We start from the raw sequence: 22,724 nt of genomic DNA, 5'->3' as shown, positions 1-22,724 counted from the left end.
AACACACCTGTGCAGATGACACCGGCATCCTCCCGGTGGGCGCAGTTGTGGGTGCCCCATCCCCCGTGGGAACACTCTTCCAGAGAGGATTCATTCCCGGAACAGTTCACCTCATCCAGGAGAATAGGTCCGGAGCCCTCGCCGAACCCGGCACTGACAGGGGCAGAGATGGCTTCTCCACAGCCCAGCCGCCGGCAGACCACCCGGGCGTCCATCACATCCCAGGAATCATCACACACTGTGCCCCAAGTGCCCTGGTAGTACAGCTCCACACGCCCCTCGCACCGGTTCCTCCCGTTCGCCAATCTCAGTGGCGCAGCTGGAAAAGGCAAGAGACAGTTCATTAATTGTGGACTCGGTGTCCGACTTTCCAATTTGAAGAGGCCAAGTCAATTCACAGTTCCAACGGGGGTGGATCTGGCAGAGTTTTCTACCACTGCATAATACTTGCAGGCAATGGTGCTCCTCTATTTGGAAACTGAGGTCCATCCCCCCCACCCCACCCCTCTGTCACAATTTTTGAGCTGACTCCTCAACTCTGCTCACCCCCGGTCCCGGATGAGACTCGAGAGTCATGGATGGAAAGATCCCAGATGATGACATAATTAGACTTTTAGACTGTGAGCCCACTGTTGGGTAGGGACTGTCTCTATATGTTGCCAATTTGTACTTCCCAAGGGCTTAGTACAGTGCTCTGCACATAGTAAGCGCTCAATAAATACGATTGATGATGATGATGATGACATAATGATAAAGTAATAATAATAATGATAATAATGTGGCTCAGTGGAAAGAGCACAGGCTTTGGAATCAGAGGTCATGGGTTCAAATCCCTGCTCCGCCAATTGTCAGCTGTGTGACTTTGGGCAAGTCACTTCACTTCTCTGGGCCTCAGTGACCTCATCTGTGAAATGGGGATTAAGACTGTGAGCCCCCCGTGGGGCAACCTGATCACTTTGTCACCTCCCCAGCACTTAGAACAGTGCTTTGTACATAGTAAGCTCTTAATAAATACCAAAATTATTATTATTATTGTTATTACCAAGCCCTAATCTAGGTGCTGGGGTAGACACAAGTTAATCTGGTAGAACACAGTCCCTGTCATTCATTCATTCATTCATTCAATTGTATTGAGCGTTTACTGTGTGCAGAGCACTGTACTAAGCGCTTGGGAAGTACAAGTTGGCAACATATGGGGCTCACACACTTAATCCCCATTTTACAGATGAGGAAAATGAGGCACAGAGAAGTGAAGAGACTTGCTCAAGGTCACATAGCAGACAAGTGGCGGAGCCAGGATTAGAACCCACGCTGCTTCCCATTATATCCTGTTGGCTCTTTGAAGCCTGTTCCCTCTCTATTCTCCAACCCCCCCACTAAAATCCCTATCCACTTTCTGACATACCAGCATTCAAAGGAAAGGTTGGCACCTATGCCTGGAGAAAGAAGCAACTAGCTTTTTTGATGGGATGAATGAAGCCACTATTCAGTGATACAGAGCACATTAGACTTGAAGGGGAATTGCGGGAGTAAACAAAGGCAAGCTCGTGAACCCCAAGAACCTTACAGGGATGGACATCTAGGGCAGTAGCCATTATCACTGGAAAGTTGTTGAGGGGACCATTTCAGTTTCTGAGTAAACTAGAATACGAGGTCACTTCTGGTTCCATCCTCTGGCTACTAAGCACTTTCAACCTCGGCCTCGGCCCTGGGAAGTGATCCTAAAGAGCAGCTAGTCTATGCTTGGGCTTTTTCAGCTGGGAAAGGCGGCGTCGACCCGTTTCCAAATCCTGGTACGGCTTTGGTAGACTACCGGGTATTCCCTGGAGGAGAGATACATGGCCAGTGGAGACGGCATTGCTGGGACACTGGGCAGTTCATGCAGGGGAGGGGGAATGCTGAAGAAACAGCGGGAACAAAGATGTATCTTCAGGGCAAAAGTACCCTAAATTCACTAATCCAGCGCATGAGTCCAGAAAAAAACAAAGCTACAATTGCAATAGAATCTAAACCACTCAACCTTGGATGGATACATTTTAAGTGACCTATAGGGTCATTGAGTTGTCGGTGGAGGTCATGAATTTGTTTCTAACCGGAGTGTGGCGTTGGAAAATTCGGAAATGGCCACCGTTGTTTCGTAGTGAATCGACCTGTATCCCAAAGTATAGGATGATTTCTATGTGTGGTTTCTTGCATAGAAGGAGTCCCTGCAAGAGAAACAGCAACGAGGCCATTGGCTGAGGTGACTTTTTCCAAAGAGAACAGAAGTCTAGGAAGTTTCCGGACATCAGGAAAGAGAACATACTCCTAAGTTTGCCGCCAAAAACTGCTCCCCAAAGCAGATGCCATTTGTACGCATATGGGTGGCCCAGAAAATAAAAATGATGAAGCAGTAAGGTACTGGAGCTAGAGGAGCTCCTAGTGATTTTGAGTCAACAGTCTCAGCTGCAATAACCTATCTAGCTGCAGCAGCTGTTGTGGACTTCTTATATCCAGCACTTATAACAGTGCTTCGCACATAGTAAGCACCTAATAAATGCCATCATTATTATTATTATCATGTGAAGGCCTTGCGCTGTTTCTGCCTTTCCCGTCCTGGTAATGCAAGACTATTAGCCTGTAAACTCTGCAGTCCATCATCTTTTATCGTACTCTTCCAAGACCATAGTGTAGTGTTCAGCATGCATTATGTGCCCAATAAATATGAGCTGCTGATAGATGATTATTAGCTGCAGTCCTGGCACAATCAACCGAGGCAGGAAACCACAATTGTCAGAGGGAAAAAGCTACATCTCCTGCAGTCAATAGCTCAGGAGTACAGCAAATCAGCTTGGGTGTTTCATGGGCTGTGAGTCAAGCAGTTACCGTGGAAATTATTTGCAAGTTCTGTTCTGCTTGAATTCCACTAGCTCTTCCTCCTACCTTGGCTCCCTCATCTCCTTCTGCAAGCCACTCTACACAAGTCACTCTTCTAATGCCAATCCAATTATTCACCACACTTCAATCTTGCCTTTCTTGCTGCCAAACCTTTGCCTAGTCTTTCCTTTGGCTGGGAACTCCCTCCCTTCAAATCTGACAGACTAACACTCAACTCACTTTCAAAGCCCTACAAAAATCACATTTTCATTCAATTGTATTTATTGAGCGCCTGCATCTCCGCCAAACAGCCTTCCCCAGCTAAGCCTTGTCTTCTGTCATTGTCTATGCTCCTGGTTCTGAATTCCTTTAGCATTTGCTCAGCACACAGTAAGCGCTCGATAAATACGACTGAATCAATGAATTTGGTTAATCAACCCAACCTTAAATCCCGCTGCACTTGACTACATACACTTACACTCTTGTATTTCCCCTATTTGTAGTGCATTTTAATGACTGTCTTCCCCTCTATTATGCGAGCTTCTTGTGGGCAGAGATTGTGTCTGCCTATACTATTGTATACTCTGAACCATTTGGTACAGTGCTCTGCGCAGAGTAAGCACTCAATAAAAACCCATTGATTGATTGATTGAAGATCTCTGTTTCTTTCAGATGGAGATGTTGTCTTTAGCTTTACCCTAAAACATGGCATTGGAAGCAAAGGATGCTTTCATGGTAAGCTGATTTGATTTCTAGGGCAAGAATGATATAAAAGATTAGAATTAGGGAATGACTATGAGGCACTTCACCATACTCCATGCCCCAGCTTCCTTGGTGCACAGATTCACACATCCCTCACAGGAGGGGGTCCCAGCACCAGAATTATTAACCTGGCTTGGCTTGGGAGGAAATGGGGGCTCCCTTATCTGTCATGAGGCAATTTCATATTTTCAATCAGAATTTTCAAGGGTCCCAATTAGAATGCTCAGTGGTCAATGGCTGCTACTTCTCCGCCTTGATAAAACTGAGGAAAAAACACGCTTTTCTACAAGTCCTGTGGATAGTGTTAGCTGAAATGACTGCATTTAAACCAAAACAATTTCAATTTCCAAGAGCAAGAAGTAAATTTCTAAGAGTAAGTAAGTACATTTCAAAGAGTTGGGATGTAGGTTCATTGGGGAATCGGTGAGTATGGGTTGTCATACGTACATGTTCTTTCTGTAGGAGTATTATCTTGTTCTGAAAGAAGAGAGGAAAGTGTGAACCAGTTGAAAGATCCTGCTTTTTTTCAGTTGAACCCATACCATACATTGTTTGAAAACAGAATCACATTTCCAGATTCTGTAGGCTTATGTCAGGCATTTGTTTCAGGGGCCCCTGCTGAGACTGAGAAGGCTCACACTGCCACTGTCTGAGTCCTTCCAGGGGTTGGGGCTGGAGTTGATGGGAGTCTTGGTGGCCTAAGGGGTGGGAAATCACCTCTCCTGCTGCTGGGCCCCAGAGGTTAGGTGTACAGGGAGCAGTGGAAGACTTTTTTTATGGCATTTGTGCCAAGCACGGTACTAAATGCTAGATACAAGCTAATCAGGTTGGATATAGTCCCTGTCCCACATGGGACTCACAGTCTTCATCCCCATTTTACAGATGAGGTAATTGAGGCACAGAGAAGGTAAGCGACTTGCCCAGGGTCACACAGCGGAAAAGTGGTGGATCCGGGAGTGGAACCCAGGTCCTCTTACTCCCAGGCCTATCCTCTATCCAGGAGGCCATGCTACTTTTCACTTACACTGCTTAATGCTGTGTACATTCAGAATTGGCCATTGCCAGAAACTGTTTCCTTTGAAAGAAGAAGAGACAGCTCTGCTCACAATTCATCCCACTCAGATGTGCCCGGTTTGGTCCTTGACCCAATAATTGATCGACTAGGGTTTGCTTGACTCATCCAAGAAGGGTCACTTAGCAAGAAATCGGAAATTTCCTCCATTTCATAAGCAGATCTAGTAAAACCCCGTAACAAGAAATAGACTATAACTCTTCTAACCAACATTCATTCATTCATTCAATCATATTTATTGAGTGCTTACTGTGTGCAGAGCACTGTACTAAGCGCTTGGGTAGTACAAATTGGCAACATATAGAGACGGTCCCATGGATTATGCATTGAGTTTCTTTGAAAAGTGGGTCTACCTTCACGGAGTTAACATATTTTTGGATTAGACGTCTTGTGGGAGGCTAAGATTTGCCGCAACTTGTTAGGACAAACCTCATTAATTAGAATCGATAATCCGGGGGGACCAGATAGGAACAAGGTTTTTGAGCTCATCAAAGCTAGTGCTACATCCTGTCTTCCGAGCGGCAGGTGACACCACCTGGGACCTGGGTTCTGCTAGGGTTTTCTAATTAACACACATTCTAAGATTTGGACTTTTCCAGCCTGAAACATGGTGCTTCTATGGTGGATGAAAGCATAATCTCTGGATTTGAGATACACTGGTAAAGGGGAAAGAGGGATTAATACTAGGTCACAGGAATTATGGGCAGCTAGTGCAGTCCAGCAAACATCCTAAAGACAACCTAAGATTCCTCCTCAAGACGAAAATATTCCCACTTACGAGGGTATGGAAAAGGTGCGAAAGGCCATTGCTGCTCCCTGGGGAATCTGTCTCTATCCCCGAATGTCGGAAGGTTTACGAATATGGGTTTAGGCCTGATATGAAACCCTGAAAGAGAAACAGCAGTGAGGCCTTGGAGTGAGGTGATATTTTCTGCAGAGAGTAGAAATGTGCTCAGTGCCTGGACAGGTGGAAAGATATTATTTGTTTAACTAGTCAGGCTAGAATTGCTTCAAATAGGAGATACTGCCATTATACATTGGGGTCAATCTCAGATTTGAAAAGGGAAAAGTAATATTTTCTGGCTCCAATTGAATTAGCACGTATGCTTACACAGGTTACAGCTTTTCACTTACGTTTGCTTTTTCTACATATCCCAAAAGACTCTGGTGGTCAGAATTTTCGGGAGACTCCTTGACTTGAACCTGCAGGATAATTCTGGAGAGCTGCCCTTTCTGTGGGTATTTGTTAAACTATGATATTCAAATGGTGTCCAGGACAAAGCGACTGAACCCTAAATGGAACTATGGTGATCAGCCGACTACAATTAGTCTGAGGTCACGAATTGGGACATCCCGTTGCCTCTCTAAACAGTTTTTCCTGAAACCTCTCTTCCATTGTCCTCTCCTTCTCTAATCATTACAACTTGTATTTGTTGTCATCTGTTTTATGCCTAGGATTATTTGGGGATTTATTACGGGTAATGGGGTTGACTTTGCTCAGTTTTACTTATATTTCATTCTGCTCTTCCATTGCATTGGGTTAATGTGATTCAACTTTTTTAAATTAAATCTATTTTCTTTATTATTCATTGGGCTTATTATGTTTGGGATTATTCTTGGTGACTCTTTGCTCTATCTGATTTGCACTTTATTTTGCTGTTTCTTTGTTTGGCCACCATTTGATTCTCCTTTTGGTTTGGTTTGCTCTGTATTCCTTTATACATCTATTTTTTTTAAGAGGTAAACTCCTTGCAGACAATCAATCAGTCGGATTTACTGAGCACTTACTGTGTGCAGAGCACTGTACTAAGCGCTTGGGATGTACAAGTTGGCAACATATAGAGACGGCCCCTACCCAACAGTGGGCTCACAGTCTAGAAGGGGGAAGGAACATGTCTAACAACTTTGTTGTATTGTACTCTCCCAACCACTTATTATAGTGCTCAGTACCATTAATTGAAGCAGTGTGGCTCAGTGGAAAGAGCACGGGCTTTGGAGTCAGTGGTCATGGGTTCAAATTCCGGCTCTGCCAATTAATAATAATAATAATAATAATAATAATAATAATAATAACAATAATAATAATAATGTCGGTATTTGTTAAGCGCTTACTATGTGCTAAGAACTGTTCTAAGCGCTGGGGAGATACAAGGTAATCAAGGCTGTCCCACGTGGGGCTCACAGTCTTAATCCCCATTTTACAGATGAGGGAACTGAGGCACAGAGAAGTTAAGTGACTTGCCCAAGGTCACACAGCTGACAAGTAGCAGGGCTGGGATTAGAACCCATGACCTCTGACTCCAAAGCCCGGGCTCTTTCCACTGAGCCATGCTGCTTCTCTAAAACAGCTGCCAATTGTCAGCTGTGTGACCTTGGGCAAGTCACAACTTCTCTGGGCCTCAGTTACCTCATCTGTAAAATGGAGATTAGGACTGTGAGCCCCATGGCGAACAACCTGATCACCTTGTAACCTCCCCAGAACTTAGAACAGTGCTTTACACATAGTAAGCACTTAATAAATGCCATTATTATTATTATTAGAACAGTGCTTTGCACATAGTAAGCATTTAATAAATGCCATTGTTATTATTAGAACAGTGCTTTACACATAGTGAGCGCTTAATAAATGCCATTATTATTATTATTAGAACAGTGCTTTGCACATAATAAGCGCTTAATAAATGCCATTATTATTATTATTATTATTATTATTTTTACTCGGGTAGAGGGAAATAACATATATCTTTTTTCTTTTTATGGTATCTGTTAAGTGCTTACTATGTACCAGCCACTGTTCTAAGCACACGGGTAGATACGAAGTAATCAGATTGGGCAGCCTCTGTTCCTCATCGGACAGTCTTGATCCCATTAATCCCCATCACAATCTTAATCCCCATTTTACAGATGAGGTAACTGAGGCACAGAGAAGGCAAGCGGCGGAACCGGGATCAGAACCCAGGTCCTTCTGACCCCCGGGCCCGTGCTCTATTCACTAGGCCACACTGTTTCTCTAGCCCCTTCTCAACTCCCACATTGAAGTCTAGATCATTCAGTTGGTCACAGAGTGCTTGCTCCCAAACAGAAACACTTTTACGATTCTGTAAGTATTGTTACATCAGGCCAGATTTGATGAGGCTGGCAAGCAGGCATTGCTTCCCCTGAGAAACAGTGTTTTCTCAGACTCGTAAGGGGGGAAGGCCCCCCGTGATTGACCTGAAGACGCACTCATTCATTCATTCATTCATTCATTCATTCAGTCGTATTTAGTGAGCGCTTACTGTGTGCAGAGCACTGGACTAAACGCTTGGGAAGTACAACTTGGCACTCTCCCAGGAACAAAGCCATGGCTGATGCCAGAGAGAAAGTGCCACTTGGCTGGCTTAGTGATGACTCCTGCGGGCCGTAGGGCCATAGAGAAGCAGCGTGGCTCAGTGGAAAGAGCTCGGGCTTTGGAGTCAGAGGTCATGGGTTCAAATCCCGGGTCCACCAATTGTCGGCTGTGTGACTTTGGGCAAGTCACTTCACTTCTCTGTGCCTCAGTTACCTCATCTGGAAAATGGGGATTAAGACTGTGAGCCCCCCGTGGGACAACCTGATCACCTTGTAACCTCCCCAGCACTTAGAACAGTGCTTTGCATATAGTAAGCACTTAATAAATACCATTATTATTATTATTGTAGGGTCATGGGTTGTACAGCATTGCGACTATGCGAATGGATATATGTAGGTGTGATCTTTGGAAAATGGCCATAAAGATGACCATTCATCTGCTAACAAGCCAAAGCCTGGCAGAAGGGTTAAATCCGCCCCTTCTACCCCTCATTGCTCCGCTGTGGTCATTTGAAATATTCTGGGAGGGAGGTCTGGGTCGCTGCCCAATAGAGGTAAGCTCCATTACTATGAAGATGGACTGTGTTAGAGAAAACCTGGCTTTGAAAGGTGTCGGGTGTTCCTACCTGCCGTCCCCAAAACCCAGCCAGAAGGCTCATCATGTGGCAAATGGAATTCTCCTGACCCAAGCTATTCTTGGAGTAAAAGGGGAAAGCAGGTTAATTTGGTTATAAGCTTAATTTGTAAATCACTTGACCCTAAACCCTGTATCGCCCCTTTATCCCCAAGCAAAGCTCTCGGCCACATGACCAGAAGCACTGTGGCCTAGTGAAATTAGCACGGGGCTAGGAGTTAGAGGACCTAGGAGTTAATCCCAGCTCTACTGCATACTTAATAATAATAATAATAATAATAATAATTATGGCATTTATTAAGTGCTTACAATGTGCAAAGCACTGTTCTAAGTGCTGAAAAATCTTAATCCCCATTTTACAGATGAGACAACTGAGGCACAGAGAAGTGAAGTGACTTGCCCAAAGTCACATAGCTGACAAGTGGTGGAGCCTGGATTCGAACCCACAACCCCTGACTCCCGAGCCCCTGATCTTTCCACTAAGCCATACTTGTTGTGTGACCTGGAGCAGGTCACTTCATTTCTCTGTGCCTCAGTTCCCTCATCTGCAAAACGGGTATTTAATACCTTTCTCCATCCTATTTAGACTGTAAGCCCCTGTGGGACCTGATTATCTTCATTCATTCAATCATGTTTATTGAGCACTTACTGCATGCAGAGCACTGTACTAAGGGCTTGGAAAGTACAGTACAGCAAATAAAGAGAGACACTCCCTGCCTGCAGTGGGCTCACAGTCTAGAGTGGGGGAGACAGGCTCAATACAGGTAAACAGGCATCAATATAAATAAATAGAATTATAGATATATACATATATACATAAGTGCTGTGGGACAGGGAGAGGAGGGAGGAGAAAGGGAGTGAGTCAGGGTGATGCAGAAGGGAGTGGCAGCTGAGGAAAAGTGGGGCTTAGTCTGGGAAGGCCTTCTGGAGGAGGTGTGTCTTCAGTAGGGCTTTGAAAGGTGGGGAAGAGTGATTGATGGATTTCTTGAGGGAGGGTTTACCAGGACAGAGAAAGGATGTGGGCCAGAGGTTGATGGCGAGAGAGGTGAAATGGAGGCACAGTGAGAAGGTCAGAGGAGCAGAGTGTGTGGGCTGGGATATAGAAGGAAAAAAGGGAGGTGAGGTTGAACTCCAGTTGGGGGGTAAGGTGACGGAGAGCTTTACAGCCAATGGTGAGGAGTTTTTGTTTGATATGGAGGTGGATAGGCAACCACTGAAGATTTTTGAGGAGGGGGGTGACATGCCCTGAGCTTTTCTGTAGAAAGATAACCTGGGCAGCAGAGTGAAATATGGACTAAAATGGGAAGAGACAGGAAGTTGGGAGATCAGAAAGGAGGCTGATGCAGTAATCTAGGCGGGATAGGATGAGTGATGGTACTAACGTGGTAGCAGTGAGGATGGAGAGGAAAGGGCTGATCTTGGCGACGTTGTGAAGGTGAGACCGATGGGACTTGGTGACGGATTGGATATATGGGTTGAATGAGAGAGTGGAGTCAAGGTTGACACCAAGGTTACGGACTTGTGAGACGGGAAGGATGGTTGCGCCGTCTAAAGTGACGGGAAAGATTGGGGGAGGAGCGGGGGGGAACGGGAGGGAAGATAAGGAGCTCTGTTTTGGACATGTTGAGTTAGAGGTGGTGGAAGGACAGTCAAGTAGAGATGTCCTGAAGGCAGGCAAACCTAGAGAGATGGAGAGAGAACAGGGGAAGAGATGTAGATTTGGGTGTTGTCCACCTAGAGATGGTAGTTGAAGCTGTGGGAGCGAATGAGTTCTCCAAGGGAGTAAGTGTAGATGGAGAATAGAAGGGGGCCAAGAACTGAATCCTGAGGGACCCCTACAGATAGGGGTTTGGAGGGGAAAGAGGAGCCCGCAAAGGAGATCGAGAATGAACAGCCAGAGAAATAAGAGAACCAGGAGAGGACAGAGTCAGTGAAGGCAAGGTTGGATAATGTTTCCAGGAGAAGGGGATGGTCCACAGTGTCAAAGGCAGCCAAGAAGTCGAGGAGCATTAGGATGGAGTATCTACCCCAGTGCTTAGTACAGTACCTGGCTCCTAGTAAGCACTTAACAAATGTTACTGTTATTATTATACATTTTACTTTAGTCAGACAAACCGTCAGCTTGGTCCTGACGGTCTTAAACTTCAACCACCAAAAACTTTACCCGGCGAACCTTGGTTTTAGCACTCTCTGTTAAAATCCTTTTCTTCCCGTGTTAATGATTGAAACACAGAGCTCTCATCTCGTCCCCACATCTCCTGAGAATAAGGGAGGTTTTTCTTGAACTGCAGTTGGCCAGCCACCAAGACTCACCTTTACAGACGACTCCGGCATCCTCCCAGTGGGTACAGTTGTGGACACTCCATCCTCTGTGGGAACAGCTTGCCAGAGAGGGTTCATTGCCTGCACAGTTGACGTTGTCCAGGAGAATACGTCCGGAACCCGCACCGAAATGGGCCCTGCCTGGGGCAGAAATAGCTTCTCCACAGCCAAGTTGCCTGCAGACCACTTGGGCATCGCTCATATCCCAGGAATCACCGCACACGGTGCCCCAGTTCCCCTGAAAATACAGCTCCACACGCCCCATGCAGGGGGTGCTCCCATTCACCAGTCTCAGTGGCACTGCTCGGAAGGAAAAGCGAAATTTCTTTAAGCGTGGACGCGGCGCACAGTGTTCCAACTGGAAGAGGCCAAGGCACTCCAGGAGGCAAGTCAGCTTATTGATTCCATCGCTGATTTTCTCACAGCCATGGTCTGAACTTTCATCTGCCCTAGCTGGCCATTGCTGTTAAGTGGCGGGGCCGGGATTAAGCAGGGGTTGTCTCTATTTGTGGCTGAATTGTACTTCCCAAGCTCTTAGTACAGCGCTCTGCACACAGTAAGCGCTCAATAGTAAAGAAGCAGCGTGGCTCAATGGGAAGACCACGGGCTTTGGAGCCAGAGGTCATGGGTTCAAATCCCGGCTCCGCCAATTGTCAGCTGTGTGACTCTGGGCAAGTCACTTCGCTTCTCTGGGCCTCAGTTACCTCATCTGTAAAGTGGGAATTAAGACTGTGAGCCCCCCATGGGACAACCTGATCATCTTGTAACCTCGCCAGCACTTAGAACAGTGCTTTGCACATAGTAAGCACTTAACAAATGCCATCATTATTATTATTATTAATAAATATGATTGAATGAATGAATTAGAACCCACGATCTCTGACTCCAAAACCCCTGCTCTTTCCACTAAGCCACGCTGCTTCTCCACAGTATCCACCCCAGGGCCTAGCCTAGGAGAAGCAGCGTGGTTCAGTGGAAAGAGCCCAGGCTTTAGAGTCAGAGGTCGTGGGTTCAAATCCCAGCTCCGCCAATTGCCAGCTGTGTGACTTTGGGCAAGTCACTTCACTTCTCTGGGCCTCAGTTACCTCATCTGTAAAATGGGGATGAAGACTGTGAGCCCCCCGTGGGACAATCTGGTCACCTTGTAACCTCCCCAGTGCTTAGAACAGTGCTTTCCACATAGTAAGTGCTTAAAGATGCCATTATTATTATTATTGTTAAATATGATTGAATGAATGAATTAGAACCCACGATCTCTGACTCCAAAGCCCCTGCTCTTTCCACTAAACCACGCTGCTTCTCCACAGTATCCACCCCAGGGCCTAGCCTAGGAGAAGCAGCATGGTTCAGTGGAAAGAGCCTGGGCTTTGGAGTCAGAGGTCATGGCTTCAAATCCCGGCTCCACCTATTGCCAGCTGTGTGACTTTGGGCAAGTCACTTCACTTCTCTGGGCCTCAGTTACCTCATCTGTAAAATGGGGATGAAGACCGTGAGCCCCCCGTCGGACAACCTGATCACCTTGTAACCTCCCCGGTGCTTAGAACAGTGCTTTGCACATAGTAAGCACTTAATAAATGCTATCATTATTATTATTTTTATTAGTACAGTGCCGGACACATAGTAAGTGCTTAACAAATACCATAATAATAATAGCAATAATAATAATGATAAAGTCATGACGTGACTCTAGGGCCAGGGAGCAGGCCTGCTGAGCAGAGTGTCCAGAAGCCTGCAAACATGGTTCCCCTGCCCTGAGGTGGGGAGTGGAGAGGGGGAGGGTCTTTCCCTCTGGGCCGGACCCATCGCTGCCTCAGGTTCTCTCTCCATCCCTCTAGACTGTTAATATATTAATGCATAGAGAAGCAGCATGGCTCAGTGGAAAGAGCCCAGGCTTTGGAGTCAGTGGTCGGGGTTCAAATCCCGGCTCCGCCAATTGTCAGCTGTGTGACTTTGGGCCAGTCACTTCACTTCTCTGGGCCTCAGTTACCTCATCTGTAAAATGGGGATTGACTGTGAGCCCCCCGTGGGGCAACCTGATCACTTTGTAACCTCCCCAGCTCTTAGAACAGTGCTTTGCACAAAGTAAGCGCTTAATAAATGCCATTATTATTAGTAATAATAATAATAATAATGCCTGCTTGTTTTGATGCCTGTCTCCTCCCTCTAGACTTTAAGCCCATTGTAGGCAGGGATTGTCTCTCTTTATTGCTGTATTGCACTTTCCAAATCATTCATTCATTCAATCGTATTTATTGAGTGCTTACTGTGTGCAGAGCGTTGTACTAAGCGCTTGGGAAGTACAAGTCGGCAACATATAGAGACGGTCCCCTATAGCTAGCCCCACATGGTTCCTTGGTGTCTCTCCCCATGCCAGTCCTTAATTCAATCTGCACCCCTATCATTTTTCTCAAAAAACCATTCAACTCACTATTCCCCATTCCTCAGAAATCTTCAGTGGTTGTTCGCCCACCTCTGAATCAAATGGAAATTCCTTACCACAGGATTTAAAGTCCTTATTCAGCTTGCCCCAGCACATTCTTACCTCATTGATTTCTTATTGATAAACTGATTGTACTGATATGAGGATTCAGAGAAAAGTAATAACTACGAAGGGTTTCCATGTTAATACATTAAATCCTGACTGAAGAAATAAAAAGCTATTTCATCATCTGTGGTATTTATTGTAAGCTCCAAGTGGAAAGGGAATGTGTTTACAAACTGTTATAGTTTTCTATTGTACTCTTCCAAGCGTTTAGTACAGTGCTCGGCACACAGTGAGTGCTCAATAAAGACGATTGATTATGAAACACTTACAGTGAGCAATGAATCAATCAATAGATCAGCTGCATTTACTGAGCCCTTACTCTGTGCAGAGCACTGTAGTAAGCACTTGTAGAGCATAACATAACCGAGATGGTAGACACATTCCCTGCCCACAACAAGCTTACAGTATAAAGGGGGGAGGCAGATATTAATATAAATTCATAAATTGCAGATATGTTCATGATTCATGATTTAATGTGTGCAAAGCATTGTACTCAGTGCTTGGGAGAGTACACTACAGTAACAAACAGGCACATTCCCTGCCCACAATGAGCTTACAGTCTAGAAAGGGAGACAGATATTAATATAAATAAATAATTTATGTGTGCTGTGGGGCTGAGGAGAGGTGAATAAAGGGTACAAATCCAAGTTCAAGGGCAATGCAGAAGGGAGTGGGAGAAGAGGCTTGGTGAAGAAAGGTCTCTCGGAGGAGAGAAGCTTTGAAGGTGGGGAGAGTGGTGGTCTGATGTATATAGAGGGAGAGGGATTCCAGACCACAGGCAGGTTATGGATGAGAGGTCGGCAGTGAGATAGAGGAAACTGAGGTACATTGAGTAGGTTGGCTTTGGAGAAGTGAAGTGTTTGGGTTGGGTTGCAGCAGGAGAGCAGGGAGGAAAGTTAGGAGTGGGCAGGGTTATAGAGTGCTTTAAAGTTTGTGGTAAGGAGTTGCCATTTGATGAGGAGGTGGATGGGCAGCCAAGGGAGGTTTGGGCGGAGTGGGGAAACATGGACTGAATGGTTTTGTAGGAAAATGATCTGAGCAGCAGGGTGAAAGTGGAAGTGGTTTCATATTGAGAAATAGTTTTTAATGAAACGATCAGAACAAGAACTATTTGGCATTTATTAGGCACTTACTATGCGCAGAGCACTGGGGTTACAAGATAATCAGGAAAGATTGTCCCTCTAGACTATGAATATGTGGGCAGGGTACACATATTCCCACTTTGTTGTACTCCCCTCATGCCTAGGACAATGCTCTGCATACAGAAGTGCTCAATAAATACCACTGATTGAAAGAGAACATCAGTGTCTCACACAGGACTCACAATCCAAGGGTGAAGAGGGAAGGTTAAAGTTAGAGGGAGCAGAGAGATGTCTGAGGAATCTGGGAAAAGTAGGTGAATGGGGCTGGGCGATGGGGAGGAAGCAAATTTAAATGATCTGGAATGAATGATAAAACTGGAAAGATAGGGACAGAGGTATGGCAGGAATACTTGAGAGAAAAGAGGTAAGTTAGGGACAGTGAATCAGGGGAAAAATAGGAGAGAAATGGAAATGGTGGGGGCAGAAGTGTTTGAAAAAGACTAGGTGATGGTCGGGCAAGAGAGAACGACTGGGGAAATAGAGCAGGACAAGGACAAAATATGGAAAGGGGAAGACCAAGAGAAGTTTTCCACGGGTCCCACTAATATTGCAATAATGGGAAACTCAAATATTCTCTCTCCCCCTCCCCATTAAAAAAAGGCAGTTTCAGGAGCCTGTTACTGTATTCAAAATAACTTTAATGGCTGGGAATTTTAATTTTTTACAGTTAATCTATCATTTTTATTGATTATGTTCACCTGTGTTTAGGGGAGAATCTGCTGGCAGAACTGTTAACCTTCTGGTGGTTTCATATTGAGAAATAAATTTTTAATGAAATGAGCAGAACATGATCAGAAAGCTTACAATGACCTCATATTTAAGAATCAAGTACATGTGGCTAACGGATTTCCAAATTTGCCGTCATCTTTTACAAAAGATAATGATAGTAGATGATTATCTTAGTAGGTCTTTAAAACCTTGAAAGAAATCAATTAAAAGCTACATTTAAACTTGCACTTCCCTGATCTCCCCATGATCATGATGTCCATCTTCCAGTCAGTCCATCCTAGTCCCTCCTTCCCAGCTCCTTCCCTTCTCCCCCTCCATCCACCCCCTCCCCATTCCTTGCAACACTTCCACTCCGCCTCACTCATTCCACTAACCCTGGTACCACTAACCCACAGCCTGAATCACCGGCACAGTCCATTTCCTTTGTTCCGGTACACGAGTCACAGAGCACTGCTGGTGTCAATTTAGAGATCAGACCAACCTCGTCCACTTCAAGTTTATCCTTGTGTGCTTTAACTCTGCCCCCTCCTCCACACTGCAAAATTATTTCTCCATCTTTGTTGACACCTGAGCCAATTGCCTCAAATCCTCTCTCCACCCGCCTCCCCAATATCTTGCCCCTAAAGACCTGGCCACCTACTTTATTGAGAAAATTGAAGCCATTAGGCATGACCTCTCGAAAACATCCCCTGCTCCTCTTTAATCCCTCTCTCCTCCAACCCCTTCAAGAGGAGCTCTCCTTCCTTCTCTCAAAATCCACCCCCCTCCACCTGTGAATCTGAACCCATTCCTTCACACCCTGTCTAAGCATTTGCTCCCTCCCTTCTTCCCTCCCTGGCCACCATCTTCAACTGTTCACACTGCATAGGGTTCTTCCCCACTGCTTTGAAACATGCCCATGTCTCCCCTATCCTAAAAAAAACACCCTTCTTTGACCCCATGGCTTCCTCCCTCCTACCAAACTCTCCAAACTCCTTGAGAGAGTTGTCTGCACCTATTCTCTCAAGTTCCTCTCCTCCAATTCTCTCCCTGACCCCCTCTAATCTGGCTTCCATCCTCTTCACTCCACCAAAACTGGCCTCTCAAAGGTCACATCTTGCAAATCCAACAGCCTATACTCCATTCTAATCCGCCTCGACCTCTCAGCCTCCTTCGATGCTGTTGACCACCCTTTTCTCCTGGAAACAGTATCAGGACTGTCACTGTCCTCTCTTGGTTCTCCTCCTGTCTTTCTGACTGCTCTTTCTCATTCTCTTTCATGGCTCCGCCTCTGCAACCCACCCACAAACTGTGGGAATCCCTCAAGCTTCACTTCTGGGTCCCTTTCTATTCTCCATCTACACCGACTCCCTTGGAGAAATCATTCATTCACATGGCTTCAACTATCACTTTTATGCCGATGATTCTCAAATCTCCAGATCTTTTCTCTCCCCTCTAATAATCTTGCATTTCCTTCTCCCTTTAAGACATCTCTTCTTGGATGTCCCACTGATGTGTCAAACTTAACATGTCCAAAATAGAACTCCTTATCTCCCCACCCAAGCCCTAGCCGCCCCCTGATTTTCCCATCACTGTAGATGGCACCACTATCCTTCCTGTCTCTCGAGCCCATAAACTCGGTATTATCCCTGACTCATCTCTCTCATTCCACCCACACAATCGATCTATCACTAAATCCTGTCAATTCAACCTTCACAAAACCATTTAAATCTGCCCTTTTCTCTCCAATCAAATTGCTATCACTTTAATCCAAGCACTTATCCTGACTCGCTTTGATTACCAAATCAGCCTCCTTGCTGACCTCTCTGTCTCCTGTCTCTCCCCATTCCAGTCCATACTTCTCTCTGCTACCCAAATCGTTTTTCTCCAAAAACATTCAGTCCATGTTTCCCCACTCCTCACAAACCTCCAGTGGTTGCCCACCAACCTCTGAATCGGACAGAAACCTCTTACCCTTGGCTTTAAAACACTCAATCACCTTGCCCTCTCCTACTTTAACTCACTGCTCTCCTATTACAACCCAGCCTGCATACTCTGCTCCATGCCAACCTGCTCTCTGTACCTCCATCTCACCTATCGTGTAGATGACCCCTAGCCCACGTCCTGCCTGGAATGTTCTCCACCTTCATATCCAACAGACAAATCCTCTTTCAAATTTCCAAGTCTTACTGAAAGCACATGTTTTTCAAGAGGCCTCCCCATACTAAGCCCTCATTTTCCCCTTTCCCACTCCCTTCTGCAATGTTTGATTTAGTCCCTGTGTTCATTCCTCCCTCAGCCCCACAGCATTTCTGTATATGTAATTTATTTATTCATACTAGCGTCTGTTTCCCCTCTAGACTGTGAGCTCATTGAGGGGCAGGTAATGTGTCTACCAACTCTTTTATATTGTACTTTCCCAAGCTGTTAGCACAGTGCTCTACACACAAGTACTCAATATATATGATTGATTGATTGACTGACAGAGGATACGATACCTGGTTTGGGTGGCTTTTGTGAGTTCAGGATTAGAATTCCCAGTAACACGAGCGAAGCATCCATTTTCGCCGTCTTCCTGGGAATGAGGTGAAACGGGAACTAAAATTTATAGATTTTGTGTAGGGGTGCTGGGCAGCTTGGCACTTTTTCTTCTTGGACCAAGAAGTTCAAATGAAGCATGTACTTTCCGGGGTTATTGTCAATGCTACGATTGTGATCGACCACAGATGATCGCCCAATAATCACGTTTTAAATTAAATGTGCTGTTTATTCTATAAACATGAAACATTTACACATTCACTCCCCATTCAGTTCTTGGGTTACTGTTGAAGATCAGTCTCACTTAGCACAACTTGAGGAAGAAACTTGGATGAGCTGAAACAGTTCCCTCCCAACCCCAACACCCAATCCCTGTGAGACAGAGGATAGACTTTAGATAACTTTTATGAAAGGTTCCATAAATAATTCCTGTCACCATCTGTGATGTCAAAGAACAGCTAACTTTCTTAAGAAATAATAACAAATAATTAGGGCACTTGTTAAGCTCTTGCCATGTGCCAAGCACACGGTAACACGGTTCCTATCCCACATGGGCCTCTCACTCTTAATTCCCATTTTACAGATGAGATAACCGAGGCACAGAGAAATGATTAGCCCAAGGTCACACAGAGCACAAGTCGGGGAGCCGGGATTAGAACCCATGATCTTCTGATTTCCACCCTCTTGCTCTATCTATTATGCCGTTCTGCTTTGTTGTATTCAAGTGTGTACAACTAGCTTGTTGTGTATGCTTTATGCTTTTTTCTCCTTCCCTTCCTCCCGCCCTTTCTGACATCCACACTGGTTGACGTGAATTAAAAGAATGTGGATGTGCATTTAAAAGAAGGTGCGCCTGTGGCAGGGAGAGGAAAGAATCCTAAATCTGTCAGTTTTTCTATTTATAGACAACGTCTGAAAGCACTGACGATGGGTAAGAACACTGCTGTTCATAAAAACAAACTTTTTGGGGGATTATCTGTGAATTTCTGTTATCCTTACTTCCTTCAAAAATAATAAAAATAATAATGGCATGTATTAAGTGCTTACTATGTGCAAAGCACTGTTCTAAGCACTGGGGAGGTTACAAGGTGATCAGGTTGTCCCACGGGGGGCTCACAGTCTTAACCCCCATTTTACAGATGAGGTAACTGAGGCACAGAGACGTTAAGTGACTTGCCCAAAGTCAGCTGACAATTGGCAGAGCCAGAATTTGAACCCATGACCTCTGACTCCAAAGCCTGTGCTCTTTCCACAGAGCCATGCTGCTTCCTTGACATGAGTAAATGAAAAAGTTATCCTAAAACCAAAGTAGCTTCTAATCTGACTTGCCAAATAGAAATTAGACTGGAACGTTATAATAATTTATAATTGTTATAATAGTTACATATAATATATATTATGTATATAATATATAATAATATTATATAATAATATATAATAACAATCATAGTAGTATTTGTTAAGGACTTACTATGTGTCAAGAATTGTGCTGAACCCTGCGGTAGATACAAGATAATGAAGTCAGACACAGTCCCTGTCCCATACGGGGATCACAGTTCAAGTGGACGGGAGAACTGGTAATTTATCTCCATTTTACAGATGAGAAAACTAAGTCCCAGATAAGTTAAGTGACCTGTCCAAGGTCACACAGCAGGCAAGTGGCAGGTCCAGAATTAGAACCCAGGTTTCATTGGGCCATAGGTTTCTCTGGATAATAAATTCTGACCATCTGTGGGACCAAGGGCAGAAATTACATTTAAATAATTCCCTGTGTGGCTAGGGAACAATGGAAGAGATTCTGTTAGATTAAAGGAAAGTCATGATTTTTGAGGAGATGGATACCTGAATGCATATTTGCACACCCTATTTTGTTGACCCCTAGAAGATACAACATTAAACTTCTGGGAACTTTTGCAAGCCAGTAGCCCTGGAACCTTCTGACTTGAAAGTGCTATTTCCATGGCTCAGTGGAAGGAGCCCGGGCTTTGGAATCAGAGGTCATGGGTTCAAATCCCAGCTCTGCCAATTGTCAGCTGTGTGACTTTGGGCAAGTCATTGAACTTCTCTGTGCCTCAGTTGCCTCATCTGTAAAATGGGGATTAAGACTGTGAGCCCCCCGTGGGACAACCTGATCACCTTGTAACCTCCCCAGCGCTTAAAACAGTGCTTTGCATATAGTAAGTGCCGAATAAATGCCATTATTATTATTATTATTATTCTCTGTGCCTCAGCTACCTCACCTGTAAAATGGGGATTAGTACTGTGAGCCCCCTGTGGGACAACCTGATTACTTTGTAACCTCCCCAGCACTTAGAACAGTGCTTTGCACATAGTAAGCGCTTAGTAAATGTCATTATTATTATTATTATTATTATTATTATTATTGAGCACGGGCCTGGGAAGCAGAAGGAGGCCTGCCTGGGAGGAGGTTCTAATCCCGGCTCTGCTACTTGGCTACTGTGTGACACTGGGCAAATCACTTCATTTCCCTGTGCCTTGGTTCCCTCATCTGTAAAATGGGCATTGAGATTGTGAGCCCTATACGGGACAGGAACCGTATCCAACCCGATTTGCTTAGTACAGCGCCTGGCACAGTGCTCACTAAATGCCACAATTATTATTATGATTATTGTACTCTCCCAAACACTTAGTACAGAGCTCTGCACACAGTAAGTGCTCAACAAATACCAGTGATTGATTGATTGATTGATTCCTTGATCCTCAAGGGGCTCACAATCTAAGAAGGAAATGTGGAGAAATAATAATAATAATAATAATAATAATGGTATTAGTTAATGATAATAATAATAGCATTTGTTAAGCACTTACTATGTGCAAAGCACTGTTCTAAGTGCTGGGGAGGATACAAGGTGATTAGGTTGTCCCACGTGGGGCTCACAGTCTTAATCTCCATTTTACAGATGAGACAACTGAGGCCCAGAGAAGTGACAATTGGCAGAGCCGGGATTTGAACCCATGACCTCTGACTCCAAAGCCCAGGCTCTTTCCACTGAGCCACACTGCTATGTGCCAGGCACTGTACTAAGCCCTAGGGTGGATACAAGCAAATCGGGTTGGACACAGTCCCTGTCCCACGTGAGGCTCACCGTCTCGATCCTGATTTTACAGATGAGGGAACTGAGGCACGGATTAAGTGAAGTGACTTGCCCAAGGTCACACAGCAGACAAGTGGCGAAGTCAAGATAAGAATCCATGACCTTCCAACTCCCAGGCCTGGGCTTTATCCACTGTGCTATGCTGTTTCTCTCAAGGGGGCTGACAACAAACACATAAGGAGAAGGAAAGCAATAAAGACGTGAAAAACCATGGAAGACAATGCATAAAATAAAACGAAATAACGGTAGGGACTAAGGCTAGAGGAGCGGAGGTTCAAAGAACCGCCCCATCCCTGGAGCTCTGACCAATTGCCAGGAATAGGGTGCAAGATAAGCAGCATGGCCTAAAATTAAAATTAAAAATTAAATGATAGCATTTATTAAGCACTTACTATGTGCAAAGCACTGTTCTAAGCACTGGGGAGGTTACAGGGTGATCAGATCGTCCCACGGGGGGCTCACAGTCTTCATCCCCATTTGACAGATGAGGTAACTGAGGCCCAGAGAAGTGAAGTGACTTGCCCAAAGTCACACAGCTGACAAGTGGCGAAGCCAGGATTTGAACCCATGACCTCTGACTCCAAAGCCCCAGATCTCTCTCCTGAACCACGCTGCTTCTCTAATGGAGAAGCATTATGGCCCAATGGCCATAATGGCCTAGTGGAAAGACACAGAGCCTGGTTCTAACCCCAGCTCTGTCACTTGTCTGCTGTGTGACCCTGGGCAAGTCACTTCACTTCTCCGCGCCTTGGTTTTCTCATCTGTAAAGTGGGGATTAAATCCTAATCCCTCATCATCATCATCATCATCATCAATCGTATTTATTGAGCGCTTACTGTGTGCAGAGCACTGTACTAAGCGCTTGGGAAGTACAAGTTGGTAACATATAGAGACAGTCCCTACCCAGCACCCTCCTGCTTAGACTGTAAACCCCATGTGAGACTAGGGCTGCGTCTTTATCTTTATCTAGTCCGGCACCTAGTATAGAGGTTGGCACATAGTAACTGCTAAGCAAGTACCATAAAAATGGGGTGCAGAGGAAATACACCCCCCGGTTGCCCTGGTACTCACAGTCAGCATCAATTCTGGCTCATCTTTGTTAAGTTGGGAAGGGAAAAGAGCACATCGGCCTGCAGGAGAGAGGAGCAGGGGTGGAGAACTCCTTCCACCTGTTCTCTTGTCCCCTAAAACCTTGGATTATGTGGGAGCTGACCTGGACCAGAAGGAGTCTCACCTGCTGTGTCTGAGAAAACATCTTCTCCCAAGGTGGAAATGCTACCAGCACTACTTAAGAACCCCATAAATTAGCTAGTCCTTAGTGATTCTTAACGGGATCATTTCCAGCCGTATACCCACAAGCAATCAGCTTGGGAAGCCAGCTTGGGGATGGAGGAGGCTTCCAGCCGGGCTCCGCGCTGGGGGGACAGCTCTAATACCATTTTTTACGGCATCATGTGTCACAAAGGGGTCACCGCAAAATGTCACCCTATAAGGCTGTTAAAACAGACGTGGTTGTAGGTAAGAGCGAGTCCTGTCAGACCAATTTAATTTGTCACCTGCCAGGTAGATTGAAGGGACGATAATATCTGAAAGAAATGAAGACCTGGATGCTCCAGTTCCTTCACTGAACTGACCTTCAACCGAAAACAGGAAAAGAGGAATAGCAGTAGTTAAAACTATGAGGTCCGTTTTGACCACT

At 45.2% G+C, this 22,724-nt stretch overlaps 1 protein-coding gene across 1 annotated transcript in view; it reads right to left on the bottom strand.

The window, feature by feature from the left end:
- DMBT1 (deleted in malignant brain tumors 1) overlaps nucleotides 1-22,476 on the bottom strand; it is a 160,769-nt gene extending 138,293 nt beyond the window's left edge. The window contains 4 exon segments of the mRNA XM_038758605.1: nucleotides 8-319; nucleotides 11,175-11,276; nucleotides 17,870-17,946; nucleotides 22,472-22,476. Of these exon segments, the coding sequence (XP_038614533.1) occupies nucleotides 8-319; nucleotides 11,175-11,276; nucleotides 17,870-17,946; nucleotides 22,472-22,476 (496 nt within the window).
- Nucleotides 22,477-22,724: the final 248 nt, after the last annotated feature.

The sequence above is a fragment of the Tachyglossus aculeatus genome, chromosome 16 (assembly GCF_015852505.1).
Source record: "Tachyglossus aculeatus isolate mTacAcu1 chromosome 16, mTacAcu1.pri, whole genome shotgun sequence".
NCBI lineage: Eukaryota > Metazoa > Chordata > Mammalia > Monotremata > Tachyglossidae > Tachyglossus > Tachyglossus aculeatus.
The sequence above is the reverse complement of the archived record's forward strand: the minus strand, read 5'-3'. Positions and strand labels throughout refer to the sequence as shown.